The sequence below is a fragment of the Melanerpes formicivorus genome, unplaced genomic scaffold (assembly GCF_026170545.1).
Source record: "Melanerpes formicivorus ecotype bairdi unplaced genomic scaffold, bMelFor1.0.p_v2 SCAF_6, whole genome shotgun sequence".
NCBI lineage: Eukaryota > Metazoa > Chordata > Aves > Piciformes > Picidae > Melanerpes > Melanerpes formicivorus.
The window spans coordinates 22,640,207-22,658,302 of NW_027142358.1; the positions used below are offsets into that span (position 1 = coordinate 22,640,207).

The window sequence follows — 18,096 nt, forward strand, 5'->3', positions numbered from 1 at the left end:
AAGTGGAGCAGTCAGGAAAACTTGATCAAAACCACCAAAGTAAAACTTACATTTCTGAACCTAAAATTTTCTCAACTTTATAGTTCTATTTCAAGCTTAAATTCAATTTAATTATTTTTATATGCCATAATAGAGTATAAAAACGTCTTTTCCAGTTGGTACTGTTTTCTTTAAAATAAAACTTCCTGGAGCCCTTGACAGAAGCTATAATTGCCTCTATATTGCAAAGACAGGAGTGACATCAGGGCCTGCGCTCAAATCACTGAAAGAATTATAAGATCAAACAATAATGCTAGTAATTACTTATCTGGATTGCCATCATTCCTAAACGCTCATGTCAAAGGCTGTTCAAGGACCTGTTATAATAAATGCATTAAAAAACACAACAGGGGAACAAAAATTGTAGGTTTCCAACCATTGCTCAGGATACTCACACATGTAAGTGCAGGGGGACCCCTATATACACAGGTGGATACCCTCTGTGAGTATCTGTTTTCAATTATAGCCACTTACACCTTCCACACTAGTGTCCAAAAGATGAAGCCCTGAGAGAAAGTATATACAAAGGACATTCCCTTAAGAGAACTCACAAAATTATCTCTAATTCTAAATTTACTTCAGCCTCAGTACTCCTGAGAGAGGCATTCTGTATGCAATCCACCTATTCAGATCTCCTTTTTTTTTTCTTCCTTGTGTGTAATCAATCCCAGCATGAAATGAAGAACAAGATTGGCTTTTGGTTATCCACTGTCTTGACAAACAACAGGAGAACAACAGGCATGGGACATACAACAAAGCACCCTGAACCTTCGATGTTCTTGCAATCAGCCAAAACGATTGTAGCCATTCCTGTGCATTTGCGCTGGATCCCTGTTTTCAGGCTGTGTCCCCTACTCCCTTTTTGCTCTCTGTGACGATGCTACCTTTTCAATCTCTATATCCAGACTAAAATTAAAAATCAAGATTTTGTCAAGTGTTTTAATTCAGATTCCATGCATAGTATTTAGTTCTGGTATGGCTATTCAGACAATATTTCATAAACGGTGTCTTTATGAGAGTACCAGTATTGATGCATGAGTGATATCAAGCTTTTTCTTAACAGATGGTATGAATTCTTCCCCCTTCCCTTGTACTTTCTTGGAATAATAAGGGAGTGTTTCAAGTTCTAATAAATGCATAAATGGAGATGATTGGCTAATGAATACAGGGTTTATGCAATGTGTATTTCTTTTAAATTTGTGGCTTTCCCTTTAATATTCTCTACCATGAAAATTATGTTTTCTAATGTATAGCAGGCTAAAGAGTTTGCAGACTGCAGGCTGCCTCCAGCCCCCAACAGGTTTTGCATCCTGGAGTTCATTTTCATCATCCTTCAGCCCTGAGACATCTCTGGGAAGGGTTGAGGCTGAATAACCTATGAAGGTAGCAGTACTCTATTTCCCAAGCATACTTTGCTCTAGACCTGCCATATGATGGATGACAGAGCCTGTGAAATGCATGGGTAACACCTGAGAATGGTTTCCCTATTTTGAGGAAAAGCTAGATGACTTTAAAATATTTCTATTACAGGAAAGACTAACTCTTAAGTCACTTGGATATGATCTCAAGCCTCCATTTTAAAACAGAAAATGCTGATGCTGACTCAGGCTAGCAAATACATATTCATTAACTCTTTCTCCAGGTGCTCCCAGCAAAGCAGGAGATTATTTAGCATGAGTAAAACCAAAAATTGCTAGTAAATTTGCATTGACTGTCAACCCAGGCTTCAGCCTGGGTTTTCCATGAGCCTAGCCCCTAAGCAAAAGGAGAATATGTATTATTCAGTAAAACCTCAAAAGTGCAAAGCCATTATTTTCAACATGCACAGGCCCCCTTCAATACCAATGGAATTTTTATTACACTCATCTCTCTATCCTTTGTGTTCTGCTTACAGTGACTTCTTTTTCAGATTAAAAATCCTGTCTTTTTTTTCGCATTGGGAGCTGGGTTTTGTTTTCACTCCATCTTTAACAGTAGCTGTTGTGAAGGGAAACCCCCAGCAGGTTCCAATTGTGCCGGAGCAGGATGCATTCTGGCTTGAGTCCCAACAAAAAGATGCTAACCATGCCTAACATTTGTTGTGGGGGGGATAGCAATGACCTCATTTTAAGGGATGAGCTTATGTTACTTCCATTTGGAAATGTGCTCAACAAAACTAGTCTTGCAGCTGCATAAGGTGATCTGAGGAAACAGATCATAACATTTTTGCTGATTTTGATAAGGGTGGGCCTATACTGGCTAGTTAACAGCAATGTCTTACCCACGGGAAATAGACCCAACATACATTTTTCTTGGGGAGACTCATCACCTATCCTCCAAATGGCTACAACCTTTCTTTGTACCTCCCTAGTACTTCCTAACTAAATTAGCATTAAAAAAAATTATTTGTATCTTCCTTAGTAGAAAGAATTGATTGCAGGAGATGAGAATATGATCTTTGTGCAAACAACTACATCTATATTCATGCTTTGCACACTGTCCTACTGTACGTGTTTTCTGATAACAATGTGACAGCCTGGGGCCAACTGCTATCTGCAGTTATGCTGTCAATTATCCTTCAGAGAGAAGTTTTGGGGATCACAGCCCTGAACACAAACACAGGGCAAGACATAAAGCTCCATTCCTACTGTCTGACAATTCAAAGGAAAAATTTTCAGTCAGAGGAAGGCCAGATATTTTGCATATGACTAGAGAATAAGAAATTATTTAATCATTGGTCAAACCCCAAACAAATCCTTCTAGTTGTTTTCCCTATCATGCAACTTTCTTTGATAATATTATTGCATTGTGCATGAAAAAGTACCCAAAAATACTGTACTATCTGGAATGTCCCCACAACTGGCCCTGTTCCAACTATGTAACTGTGATGTTTTCCACAAGTTAGAAACTACACTGGTTTTCAGTGTAACCCCTCCATCTCGGTCACACAAGTGGAGATTAAAATGCTTCATATTTCTGTAAGGATTACAAGTGAACCCGTAATCAACAGTATCTGCAGTAACTGAGGCTCTATCCCTGTGCAGTAGCCAATCTTAACATGGTCATAGAGAAAATAAAATAATTCCTGAAAATCACACATTTAAGCCTTTCAAAACACAGTGGAAAACACATTTATGATTCAGTGCTTGCTTTCTAGAGATCCTTGACAAAACCAGGAAATATCCACTCAAACAAATCAGCCTCTCTTCTTGCTAAGCATAGGATCATAGAACGGTTTGGGTTGGACCGGACTTCCAAAGGTCATCTATTCCAACAGCAGCAAGCAGGGACACCCTCTACTAGATAAGGTTGCTCAGAGCCTTGTCAAGCCTGACTTTGAACATCTCCAGGGATGGGTGCTCAACTACCTCGCTGGGCAACCTGTGCCAGTGTCCACCACCCTAATAGTAAAAAACTTGTTCCTAACATCCAATCTAAATCTACTCTTCTCTCATTTCAAACAATTGTCATCCTATCACTACAGGCCTTAGGAAACAGTCCCTCTTTAGCCTTCTTACTATTACATCTCCCTGAAGCATTCTTTTCTCCAGACTGAACAATCCCAGCTCCTTCAGCCTGGCCTGATAGCAGGGGTGTTCTGGCCCCCTCATCATTTTCATGGCCCTCCTCTGGACCCTGTCCATCAGGCCCACATCCTTCCTGTGTTGAGGGCTCCAGAGCTGGACACAGTACTCCAGGTGAGGTTTTACCATCTGATGTGAAGGTTTAGTATACATCATTTTCAAGACTACTCACACCACTTTAATTGTTAACTTGGCAAAAAGCTGGATCCTGTGTTCACTGTTGCCACTGAAAATTAGCCATCTGTGGAAGATGGTTGAAAACAACCAAGAACTTCAGATGTTAAGGCTGGCTATACACATGAACATTTCACAGCTTCCAGTACAAGAGGTCTTTATCACTACCTTTAACACCATCAAGAGGTCCAGAGGGACTTGTTTGCTTGTTATGTCAAACATCTCCTGTAAAGGTATGAATGCAGCTTTCTTACTGTATAAGTTGCTTGGCCTTTATGCATGCAGTTTTCTTTAGCAGACTATAAATCTAATCAATCCTATGACTTAAGATGTGACTCAGCTGAACAGCTGAACTGAGCTCAGAACCACAGGTCTGAACATTGTCTCACAGGTACAGTGTTCAAGTATGAGGTGAGGGTCTATGCTACATCCCATTATCTTTCCCAGTTTGCACAGCTGAGGTTTTGAGAGTTTAAAACACAAGCTCGATGTATCAGAGTCACCTGATGAATTTATGAAGAAAATTTCTAGTATGCACGTGCTCAATTAATAACACCAAAACCAAGACACTCATTTTCCAAGATTACATCTGCATGACATGCACAAATTATGCATGAACAAGAAATCACAAGAATTATTTTCTTGTAATGAGAACAGAAGATTCCTTTAATAATGAATTTTAAGACAACAAGCTGCCTTGTATGAAAAGACAAACTTGAATGACAAGGCAAATTGTGAAAGTGTTCAAGATCCTAAACCCAGGAAAACCAGTAGTTTCACCAGTGATTCACTGAACACCATTAGGACTGAACAATCAGGCAAAGAACCAGGCTCTTTGTGACTAACTCACATGTATAATCCATGAGAAGGATCTGATACAGGCAAAGGCAAAAGATTTGAGCATCTAAAATTCAAGATTAATTCTCCAGGCTGACAGCCTCAGCTTCTAAAAGTTTGTTTCAAACTCTGGGAAGAAACTTTCGAGCCTGTAATGACTCATCTCTCACTCTCTAAAGTTTTCCTAACAAGCGAAAAATAAATCACTGGCTTTCATAACTGCTACCACAATCACAAAGAGCAAGAAAAGGGATGGATATGCTCCTAGGGTTTCTTCTTATGTTTATATTCACCTGAAGATAATAACTCTCTTCTATGTCAAGCTAAATGAGATGTCATTGATCTCCTCTCTGCAATTTTTCTCTCAGAAACTGACTACCCAATGAGCATGGAGTTAATTTCAGCACATCTCAGGCGCAAATGTAAAGCTGTTTCCATCCTTAAGTCACATTCTTCAGATCATTGCATTAATTATGTTAGTCAGTCCACCTCCTGTTCCCTGTGTGCATCTGATTTTAGGATCAGAATCCAGAAAGAAGAGCAAAAAAAGTCAGCAACCCTCTTAAAAACTTTTACAAAGTGTATTTATTCTTCTACAATTTCAGATGGAAAAAAAATAAAATAGCATAAATGTAAATCAAATATTATTGTTGATTTTAGAGAGAGAGTTTTTATTCACTCAAAATGAGCTCATTAAAAAAAATATCATGTAAATATGCTTCAATCAGATGTGGTGAAGTGGAAATTACTTGTAATAAAGTAGAGCAAACTGCATGTCAGTGGGAGCATAACTCACATAATACTCCCTAAAATCCTGTAGTAAACAAGCTATAGGAACTATAGAAAAGCTACATAACCTTTTCTGTAGCTAGATAATTTGTTAAGAGCTTTCAGTACAGTGAATTCAGAAGTTTCCTGATCTTTCTGCCTTTGCACTTTTTGCCTGCTTTTGAAAGCATCTCTCATTCAAAACCAAAATAATTCTGCCATGGATGTTTGAACGTCATTAAACTGAAAGATTGTTTGAGGACAACTGGTTAAGCCATTTCTGAGGTGGCAAAAATATATGCAGAAGCATACTGATTCATACTGCAAGTATGAATCCATACAAAACAAACTCCATACAAAACAAAAGCTTATACTTCTGTAGGCTTGGGGCATTAGAATGGCTAGTCTGAAATCTATTTGCTAGAGTTTTATATTTTCTAACACACTGCTCAGGATTCTTTTTCAGTTTGTAAGTGCCGAGGCACAGCTTTCTTTAGCAGGGATTATGACCTCTATCAGAAGTAAAGGCCCTCTTCCAGTTCACACACCTGAATAACTCATTGAAGAAAGTGTTTGGATGGAAAAGCCCATGCAGCTCATGTGGGAGATGGAGAAGCTGAAGGGAAATTATCTAAAGAGCTTTCAGGTACTAAGAGAGCTCTTAGGGCAATATTTGCAATACAGCCATAAATCTGATAACAGTCAGTTCTGAAGGGCTGGTTAGAGGCATCAGATGAGCTTTGTCACAGTGGTTTACCTTAGAAGAGTTTGTAGCATTTACATTACAATCTATCCTTTGTTGATTGGCTGTGAAATATATATGCCCTGGAACACTGGGAAATAATCAATGGAACTAATAATCCAAGGGATTGAAGCACATTCCTAGAGTCATAGGATGGCCAAGGTAGTTTTGATTGTTCAGGATTTCACAAAACCTAGCCAGCACTTCCCAAACTCATAAGGGCAATTTCACACAGGAGACTTAACAGTTCTCTAACAGAGGAGCTAATCAACCTCCTAGGGGACAATGTTAATCTTGGTCTGGAGATGTATGAGACTTATTGGAGAATACGATCAGTGAATACTCTGGGCTGCAATGGCTTGGGTGTGTTCTTTTACAGGAACTGAATTTCCCTGTTGACCATAACCTCCTGTTTTCTACTTGATTCTGTTACTGTTGATATGACCCAGTAACTCCAGATCCATTCTGTGGCCCACCACATTACATTAAACTACAAAAGGCAAGATAGAGCAAACCAGAGCAGGTGCTACAGATGTTGCTGTTGGTTAGTTAGAAACACTTAGGAAAACCTGCCTTCTTTCTCCCCAGTGTAATGGTATGTGATGTAGGCAAATTCAATGTGTAGCCAGATTAGAGCAGTGGAGTTGGACACAGGAAAGGAACCAGCCTCTGCATTTCCCAGTGCTCCTTTTCTCCTCCTCCTCTGTGATTAAACACTGACATTCACTGCTGCAAATTTGTGCAATGGCATGGAAAGTTCTGTGATAACATTTGTTGAGGCTGTCTGGATGAAATGTATTCCATGGTCTATGCAGAGAATGTAAATTAGTTTACAAGTGTTTTGCTCTTCACTCCACAGGTTTGAAGATTAGCTCAGATTCCAATAAGAAAATTGCTTTTTCCCAGCCCAAACACCAAAATCTGTGAGCAAACCCACAAATAAGAGTTTCAAACTTGAATCAAGTTCTAAGTTTAAATATGAGATCTGTTTTGAAATAAAAGAAGGATCTAAGCCACTGCAAGGGCAAAGCTAGGGCTGTGATTTACAGGTACAAACAGGATGAAAACAGTAACAATGAGAACAATCTCAGCTGTACAGGGTCTTTGAAATGAAGAAAGCAGGAATGAAGGCATGATATAATTTTTTTTCCTAAAGTGAGAAAATTTACCAAATACACAGATAAATAATTGCAGATTGGGCTGTTCATTTTGACACAGCCCATTTTCAGTTACACAACCAAACTAGTATTTTTCTGGATTTTCAAAGCTACTATGCACTACAGAGTTGGAATCTTGTAGAAAAGCTGTGATGATCTGAACATCTCAGGAGAGATATCTAATTTTCTGACAAAAATAAAAGCAACAGAATAGTCTGAACCTTTTGCTTCACCCTAACCAGGCTTCATAGTTCATTTTCATCTGAAAATTACCACTGCTTGTCTTAGCATCAGAATAAAGTATATTTGGAAAACACATCACTGTTTAATTGAATGAAATAATGATATTTTGCTAATAAATGAACACTTTCCAAACTGGACAAAACTGCTTTAACCTTTACTATTTTAATAAACATAGATTTATAATTAGGGTTTTTTGTTTAACCATTGAAGTGATGCTTACACAAATAAGTTATGGCCAACCACACTGTCTAGCAGCCCTATACAGTTGTGTTCCCTAGCATTAGATGACAGAATACAGCATTACCATACAATGTTAATTAAAGTATCACTTCTGAATAGCAAATCTACGGGATTAAAATATAAAAATAAAATCAGAGCAGTAGAGCTTGTTTGTCCCTTACTCCTAAAAGGAAAAAGAATGCATGGCAACCTACAGGAGATTTAAATATTTATGGAACGAAAACAGAATTTACCGGAAAGAACAAGCGAGAGAAAGCTTACAAAGGAAATACATACTGTACCCCTTCTCCATCACTCATCTCCATTTCAGATAGCTATTACACCTTCAGTAAAAAATGTATATACTAAAAGAAAGACCAGTTTCTATGTGACCTCTCACAAAACCCCATAAAACAAGAGTAAATACTATTTTCTGTTGCAACACGGAGGGGCAGAGCATTGCACAGATTGGTGTGGTACAAGGAAAGCACCATTTTCAGTTTGCTCTGCTCTCTAGACTCTTGCACAGAGGAATTATCAGGACTACATCAAGTTCTGTAATACTGGGCTCATACCAAACATCAGCAAAGAAGTTTTATCACTCTGAAGACTGACATTATTGTACTAAAACAAACAAACAAAAAACAGGAGAGGGTAAATAATGTTGTCAAAACTGGGGGAAAAAAAATAGTTTAATCAAGTACCATAAAACATCCAAACCTTCTCCCACAAAAATTGCTTCAGAGGGATAATCTCCCAAATAAAAGTTTTCATAGTTTTGAAATTACTGCTGGAAATGAATTTCTGAGCATGAATAGCATCACCAGAAAACAGCCAGAGTTTCAATATGGATTTTAACAGGGAACAACAACCCGGACTTGTGTTGACAGAAAGTAACCAGCATACACGTTTAAGAGAACCCACTGTAATGTTTTTTCAGAGCAGAAAGCTATTGCTGACATGGAAATTAGCTGATAAACTGCTGGGTGCTACCATCACTAATAGCTTTCACTAAAAAACCTCACTGCTATTAATTGAGGCTTCCACAAAGCTCAGCAGCCATTAATATTAATAACATGTTACCAAACTTTCCTGGGAACCTGATATTTCAATTCTGCAGTAAAGCAGTCTGAACAGCAACTGTTTTAACTTTGTGGGGTTTAACTGCTATCTTTAACTCAAGTTACTGAAGAACCTTAGAGCCTAGTTCACAGCATACAGGGATTTCATTTCACAGCATCTTACTCACTTGAGGAATTTTTAAATTGCACAGGGAGCACCTTGAAGGCCATTGGGACTACCCATGAGAGTAGGAGAGATATGGGTGCCTCACTACAGCAGGCTCCTTTTGAAGTTTCACTGATCTCTGTAGAAGAGGTGTATCGTTTGATAGATACACCTTAAAAGCACAGAGTTCAATTAACCTTTTTCAACATATGCAAGATCTGCTAAAACATTTCAATGAACAAAACTCTTACATCTAGGTTGCTTAAGGTCTTGATCACAGAACAAAGCATTACAAAATGTTTCTGCAATATTAATCAGCATCTTCAACAGTATCCTGAACAGAATGTCACCATCGGAAAGGAGAGAGTGCACAAATAATTCCATATATCATTTGACTACTGCCTCACCCTGTACTGTAAATCCAACCATCAGAACACACCAAACAAGCCCAAATGTACCTCTTCCTACATCCAGCTTTGCCTCACACAATCAAAGACTTAAAACACTAATACAAGAAATTCGATACGCAGATTTCACTCTTATTTCACAATCCACAAATGCTTACTTGTTCTGGAAAGCATTCTCCCTCTTCCACTGCCATTTTCTGTGGCCAGATATGAAACTTGATGACTCAATTAGTTAACACTTTGGACACTGCACCATTGCTAAAAATAGCGCCCCAGGAAGTGGTTTCTTTTTTTTTTTTAATCTTTTTTTTTTTAATCTTTTTTCTTTTTTTTTTTTCTTTTTTTTTAAGGAACTAAGTACAGTCACTTGTTAGACTTCCCCAGGCAATTTAAATGGCAAAGGACAAGTGATTGTAAGTTAGTAACGGAGCATGTCCCAGGATTCCTGGCTCGCTTACCATATTTGCTGCCTCCAATCATTCCCCGTGTATGTAATCATGATCTGTAGAATACCCAAAATAGCTGCAGCATCAGCTGATCAGAAAACCACTGCTGCTTGGAATCACTCATGAAACAAGCTTTTGTCATTCTGCTTATCAGCTCTTTCTAATGCAGACTACTTTGAACTATTTCTAAAGGCAACAATAACATCATTTTACACTCTGTGTGTTTTGAATACCACATATGCCTGTCTCCCACTCCACAGTAATTTTATATTTGTTCAGATTTTCTGATGACTAATTATGATAGATTTGTGTTGTTGATTCTGGAGACTATTTTCCTGAACTAAAAGGTTGCTTTCTATATACTTCAAGCTCCTAAACCAGAGAGATTAAAAGCAGTACCATGAGCAAAATTATTTTGCTTCACAGGGAAGCCCAGAGAGAAGATAATCATTTCAGTAAAGCAGGTCTCTTCCTTTTCAGCAGGAATTTTCTTCATGCTTCCCTACAGTTACATACATTAGGAGTGTCTCCAAAGATTATCCACCATCTGAGAAAGGGGGTACTGAAATGTCTTCAGTACACCGCCTTCACAGCATGCACTGCTCTAGCCTGTTAAACACCTCACCTTGCACGCAAGGGCAGTACATGGATATTCCCTGGTACAAAAGGAAAGTTAAAGGGAAAAAAAAAATACATAGAGGTCTAATATTTCTGTCAGACACATTATCCCCAACATCCATTTCTCTATGAAAGGAAATAGTCTATGAGCAAAATATTGTAAGGATAATTTTAAATTTTCAAGAAATATTTGCCCGTACTTGCACTGACTAGAGCCTAGCCACTGACTATTGCCTAGCCACTGACTATTAAGTCCCTGCTCTTGTGTTGTAACACAGAACTTGTTGCTAATTATCTATATGAAACCTTTTAGAAGGTACAAAATTTGAGCCCCCAGTGTATTGCTATGTGAGTAATGTAGGCCATGCACTCAAGGTGATGTAGCCTGAAATGACTTCATTAATGTCACTGACAATGCAGTCTATTAACAGCTACTCTCTGCTTCTGTACATTTTTGCTTATGGCATTCTAGCATCTATGACTAAGACCCATTTCTGCCACTGACTAAACGCAGAGAAGCTAACAGCTGTCTGTAGGGGTGGAGGAACCTTCTATCTTGATTTAAGTACAAGACAATGACCAAGGCAGTTTGAATGAATTTACCTCACTGACATACCTGTGCAGATCTCCCTGTAGCAGAGTTTTCAATTATCTGCACCACAGTTATCTCAGCAGTGTCCTCACTGCAAGCTGCCACAATAACACACAGTATCCTGAAACAGTCAATTTTTAAAGCTGAATCTTGAGTTAGCGTTTGTTTTGTTTTGAAGACTGAGGACTAACATTTCAAAACAATAAAAGGTAATATCCCATTTCTAGAAAGCCAAGGTCATAGGGCTACAATCTACTGACTGAATTTTTGTTTCTAACTAAAGAGGGCTCTGTTCTGAATAATAACTAGGTGCCTCGTACCCTCCTTCTGCCTTTGAAAAGGTACCTGAGAGCAAGGAGAAGGGAAATACAATGGTTTGTGTAATGGGAACCACATGAAATTTAAAACTTGACAAATAGTTTTTTCTGTAGATAAAAGGATTAACTTGGTCAAGTATATGAAAACTCACAAGAGTCTGTCTAGAAAATCAAGCCCATGGTGGGGTGGTATCCCCAAACCACTGGGTACCACTGAAATGCAACCTCCTGGCAGGGCATACTGACCAGTGACAACAAAACTGCAATTCAACAGCTCTCCTAAAGCTGAATTACTGCTTGTTTGGAAAGTAGGAACAACACTTTTAGAAAAAAAGGATTCCACACACTCTGTGTGTGTGTGTGTCTGTTTTACCAGCAGGCTGTGCCCCTTGTTCCTCAGGCAGCCCAGGTCTCATGAATGTTTCCAGCATGATCTGAGTGACAGCTTGCTCCCTCCAGGAGCTCCTCTGAGACTGCTCTCCCCTGTCCACTGCCTGCTTATTTATTCTGCTAGAGCTGCTTTGCTTTTCCAGACACTGGCTCTTGGCTCTTTGAGTTCACATTAGTATGATGAGACCAGTGGATGAATGACCCACACTGTTGCCTATTAACCTCCACAAAACTGTCCTGGTTTTGGTTGTGACATTCCCACAAGAAAAGTTGTTCAGTTCTCTCTCCATTAATTTTGAAAGAGTGATGATCAGAATTACAAAAGAAAAGCACAAAGAAAAATTAAAATTTGCCAGCAGAGAAAAGTCATCTCAGCATATTCACATCCATCAATTCAGCTCTGATTACTGAAAGTTAGTGTAATAAATCACGGTGACACTATATTTTTTTTAACCTTGTGGATCACTTTTACAGCATTCAGGATGATTTCTCATGTGTGTGCCAGTACAAAAGGTAGTAAGGAAAGGCTCAATACTAAGACACAAGCAATTTGTTGTAGGCTTTGGGTAAAATTTTCAGGATCCTTTGTTGCTTTGTATCCTGAAATACATGAACTATAAATTCCTATAGTCATTCATAGCTTGGGAAAGAGAAATGGCCTTGGATACAATCATGTAATGAGTATATATGCAAGGGAAAAGAAAACAAATCTCAACAATCAATCTCCTCCCCTCTTTGAAAAAGAAAAAACAACAACAAAAAAAAAGACAAAACCCCTTTACAATCTCATTAAAATGGCAGATTTGGTACAGATGGAGGATTCTTTTAAACAGAATAGTGGAAACGTCCCTTTATATTATCACTACTCTGCTCCCTAGCCAGATGGAGTGCTTATGATTACTGGCTTGGAAGCGACTAGCAAACAAAGCAACACATGGCAGAACTCTGCAGAATGAAAAACATGGCTTGACATGAGATAAAAACATTATAAATATCTTCCCAAGAATGGGAAAGACAAGCTGAAATAGTTTAAACCATAACCTGGAGTTACTGATCCAGATGTTGTGAGAAGAAATAGTTTTTTTTTTTCCTGAAAGTGCAGTAGATGACATTTCTGAAGAGTCAGCTGAAGCCCACCAGAGCAGGGGATTTATAGATCTCTGGTATTTCAGACACCCTTTTCAGAGATCAAATGGTTGACACCATTGGTACAGAAGTGTTCTTATACAACTTAAAGCTATCAAGAGTCTTCAGACTTCTAAATTTCTCATACCACAGAAACCAGTGGTAGTATCTGAGATGTTTAATACCATTATCAAAAACTCTATTCTGGTCTAAAATAAAAATGGTTAGCATGTGCTTTAACTGAAACTACAAAATGTGCAGACATTGCAAAAGCTACAAACAGCAAAACAAGAGGCGCACAGAACAGTTCCCTGACATCCAGAAGCAACAGGATCATATGTGAAGCCAGGAAAGATTCATACTGCATGCAGCAAAAGGAGCGTTGTGAAACTCAACAGACAGAGGGAGTCCATCTCAGACACAATGAACTTAACCACTATGGATAGCTACCAGGCTTTTACAAAGTTACTACCAAAAGAAAATCCAATGTACTTATTTATATTTTAAATACTATAATGATAGACCCTGAGAATATACAGCCAAAATGATCACCATTTGTGTATGACTATTTTTTTTTAACCTGCCTGTTCAACTGCCATCCATCACAAAAATACTGTCTGTTATACCACCGTTCAAATGCTGCCCGCTCAAATCATCTGCTAAAACATACACAGAACTAAAAAACTATAGTTTGAAGCATATATTCTTTTCCAATAATAAAAAAAAAAATAAATAATTAAATATCACTATAGAATCAGGATGGGAAAACAGTAGTCCAAACTTTAAATAAGTTGAAGTCACACAGCAAGACAAAGATATACACTTTTCACCCCCCCTAGAAAGATCTGCATTGTGCTCCTGTGCAATCTATTACTCTTGAATAAAAAGTATTTACAAAATTTGTAAACCCTTCAGTTATTTTTTTTCTTCTAAACTTTCACAAGGATACTCATCTCTCATCACACCAAATAATCTAAAGCTCTGCAGAACTGGAAAAAAAAATGCAAATCCTGTAACTTCTGCTACAAGGTATTTAAAATTCCTCTTTAAAGGCTTTCCAAACAAATGAACAGGAAGCCCATAGTTTCATCTTATTCTTCCTCAGCAGCAGCTAGGATCAAACCTCAATGACTGAAATGTGATCACTTTTAAAGGATAGCCTGCAGTAATTTTTCAGAAGTCTCCAAGCGCTTCAAACCAGCATGCCTTGAAGCTGGCCCTGCTGTGACCTGTGAAATTCAGCACATTACAGATATTCCAAATGCCCAGGAAAGACACACTCTGAAGAGTTGCAGTGTTTACTCTGTCAAGATCCGTAACAGCTCCTGTTACCTCACCATCAGCACTTCGCCTTACCAGTCTATGCTGCTTTCAACAGCAGGGCAAGGGGCTCTTGGGATTATGGACTAAAATAAACGATACATGTATGGTATGAATGGTATGCCCAAAGCATCTGAACTGCTATCTACAAAAACACTTCAAATTCCATTTTTTTAACCCTGTATTGCTCCCTTAAAATAGCAGAGTAGATTGCGTGCTTCCAGTCAGCCCTGTTAATCACCTCAAGCTTTCTGAAAGGCCACATTGTTTCATTTTCATCCATTAGCTGTGGTTTTCATACCTAAATTCTAAAGCTCCTTTAACTTCCAGGGACCCTGGGGCTAAATCATCAGCAGATTATTCCCCAGAATAACCCTGTCACCAGTAACTAAGAACAACTGCAAGCAAGTGGAATATAGACTGTTAGACGAATCCAAACTTCCTCTCCAGAACTAGATGTGTATTATGCCAGACTCTCACCACTGAGATTTCAACAATGTATCTTCCTTCTCCAACATGTCACCTCTCCATGGGAAATGTGCATCTTCCACCTAGAGAAAGTTAATTTTGCAAAACCACTGCCACATTATTACATAAACTGCATAATTAGCTGCTATGTGAAAATGAAGGTTCAGACAATAATTAGTAATCTAACCTTTTATCATCAAGACTGCTCTACACCCATTAAAGAGAGCAGCAGACTTTCATGATATTATCCTGTAAGCACCACAGAAAACAGCTTCAGTTAAACCATCTAAAAGCCCCTGGCTGTGTTAAGACTTCTTTCTCTCTCATTAGAAGACATCCATGTCATTGATTTGCTATGGAGAGCACCTTTGGAAAATACTGAGATATTAAAGCTGCAAGCTGGAACAAAGGTTTACATAAGCACCATGATGAAAATCACATGATTGGCTCCTGAGCAAATTGACTTGACACCATCATGCTTGATAAAGAACTGGTAGAAGCCAATTAGGAAGGGAAAAGCCAAAAACCAGAGACTTTAGGCAGCTCTATGTTTAGTGAAACAACAGACCTCACATGAACTCTGGTGGAGATGAAGGGAAGAGCAAGGGCAAAGGACTATATATGGAAAGCACAAGGAGACACGATACCAGATCTTCCTATATCATCTGGAAGCATTGCTGATGTTTGCAAATTCTCTGCTGATTAATCAAATGGCTTGTTGCATGCCATGCATCTTGTTCCAAGTCATGCTGAAAATTGGGATTTTGTACAAATTGAAACAGCAACTGCCTTACTACTCCTTTGACATACCTCACTGGAGAATAGGATTCCAGAAAGTAGAAGTTCTTTGAATCTGAGCAGTGTTCTGAATAGAATTCTGCTAGCAGGCTGGTGAAATCAGTTGCTGTTGATGTTCTCCATACGTGTGTAGGTATGTAAACACATAGAAAGGGAACTGAAAATCCCATGCTAACCTTACTATTGCAGCACAGCACAGGAAAATAATGACCAGTTCAGAAACTTTTCTTTTTTTTCTTCATTTTGTCAAGAATGCACCAAAAAGCTAGTTACAAGCATCAGAGGAATGTTACATAAAGCATACTGCCTGTTTGTATGTGGTATCCATGTGACAAAAGTTGGCGCTCAGTCTGGATCCAATTTCTAGCAATTTTCAATATTCCAGGATTGCCAGGAGCAAAGAATTAATCATCAAGATTCATGGTGACAACAGCAAAGTGTTTCATCTGAAAGTTAAGCACCAGAAATGTGGCTGCTGGCAAATAAGCCCTTCCAAACACTCCCTCTGTGTTTTCTATCTTTTAGGTTTATTCTGAACATAACTGCCAAATGGTTTCAAAATACTCAGTTTCTGCACTGAAGAAACTTCTGCCATGAAATACACTCTGAGAGCAGTACTACAAAAGCAGTAGTTGTCCAGGACACCTGTCAATTGACTGCCTCCACGAGACCTTAGCTAACCCCCCACAAAATATTTGACTATACATCTTAACCTTGTTCATGCCTCAGGGACAATCTAAAAGGAATAATTCAAATGAGAACAGAAGTAGGCTTAATTAAGAGAGACGTATCACAAAGAGCATGCAAATATATCTTCTCGCCACAGGTGTATGAAGGTGTCCAAGGCCATGTGAAATAAGCACAACCTAAACCAGTTATCATTTAGAGTCCAGTGGCTTACTAAGCTTTGTTTATAGAGGGTGCAGTAAAGAAAAATGGAACCACTGAACTAACTATAATCATTTGAATCTGTTCACAAACGCAATGGAAATAATTTGATAGAGCAATATTATGACCAAGGCTTTTAAAAACAGTTAGATTGTTCCCCACTCCAGTGTTGTATACTCTGGCCAGATTATTACGCTGTAAAAATACGTGCACACACAAGGTAGAACTTTCATGAGAAAACTAATATGGGAACAGCTTGTCTATGAAGTGATGGGATTTCTAACACTTTCAGAGTTTAATAATGCTGGACAACCACACTTGGCATCAGAGTCAGTGAGGGGTTAAAACAAGATGCCACTGGACACAAGCCCCTAGCCACATAAAATCAATCTGAACCCTGCCTATGGACACTGCATGGGAAATCATCCTGCTCACATTGGCCTGCTGTTCTCCAGGGCACTGTCATCTTTTTAAAAGCAACCATTTCAAAGTACTCTGAAATTTCTTCAAATTACACTTTGGAAGGACTTTCCAGGGAAACTACAAGTTTTAAATCTCTCATAATCATTAAAATGATGTAAAAAACAAGATGTTACAGGGCAATGAACCCAAAGAAAAATGAGTAAATGTAACTGTGGTTGATTATAGCATCACTCAAATTATCCCCAACCTCAGTATTAATATGGCCTGATTGTTAGGAGACACAAACTAGTCACCAATCATCAAAAGACTGACATAAAGCAATCATTCATAGTTATAAGGTGGTTTTCTCAAGGAGAGTATTAACCTATATTTGTCATGGAAAATGACCAAAATCTAGTTCTAAACTCCAGTAAGTGCATTGTTCAGTAGGATCCTCCCTACCAACTTCCTTCTGTAAGGCACTGTTTTTCAAATAAGGACATCTCATGGTGCTTAAGTGCACAGTCCCTTTTCAACATAGTCACAGCAAAACCTCATATGATTTCTCATACTTAGGTTGCACTCTGAGCTATTCAAAGGTATAAAATCATGGCATGGATAAATTATAAAACAATATACTGAAATTTGAGGTCAATACTCTGATCAGGTACAAAACTTTCTCTGAGATGTCTGGATAGCAAATACAAGAAACATTCACAGCCTTTTCCTTCTCCTATTTTAGGTAAGTGGCAACACGAGTCATATTGCCTCAACTTTGTTATTGCAACAATGCTGAGGCTGTGAATAGCATTTTCCAGGAACACAGAAAGCATTCAGGTGTCACATGTTATGATGTCAAGATGTATTACACCAGGAAGGGGTAAACATTTTTCTGCGTTGGGGTGATGCAGGCATTTCCCCAAAACAGAGAAAAATCAATAAAATTCATTTTTAAAAAAGTCATTGAGATAATTTCTGACATGCTGCTAGGGGATGAGGACAGCTGTGCAAACTGCATTCCAAACAGGACTGTCTCTCAGTTCTCAGTGTAGTGCTGGCAGCTTGACTCAATATGTAATGCTCTCCCTGAAACACTACTAGCTTAGCATCCTTTTATGTGTTACACACATGAGATGCTGGCTGCAGTTCAGAGGGATGTTTTCGGAAGCTACATTAGAGCTAGAAAGGAAGACAAAAGGGCAGCTTCAGAGACTGCACCAATATTCATATGGCTCCTTAGTAATTATGGATGGGAAAGCAGGCGGAAATTGTAGGAAGCATAACTCCTAAAGATAGAGTCGAGCTTTCAAGATACAGACTGATTTGATAGTGGATTCTACTAGGTTGTGGTGCAAT

The 18,096-nt window shown here is 38.5% G+C and overlaps 1 protein-coding gene across 19 annotated transcripts in view; it reads right to left on the reverse strand.

The window, feature by feature from the left end:
• Window positions 1-18,096, reverse strand: part of ANK3 (ankyrin 3) — a 385,651-nt gene that overhangs the window by 160,788 nt on the left and 206,767 nt on the right. Inside the window, exon 1 of one of the 19 annotated variants that reach the window (XM_068140072.1) lies at window positions 9,535-11,063. The exons of the other annotated variants lie outside the window; for them this stretch is intronic. Coding sequence (XP_067996173.1) covers window positions 9,535-9,570 — 36 coding nt within the window. The 5' untranslated portion in view covers window positions 9,571-11,063. Of the gene's footprint in view, window positions 1-9,534; window positions 11,064-18,096 lie in introns of those variants that run through there. 19 annotated transcript variants of the gene reach the window in all.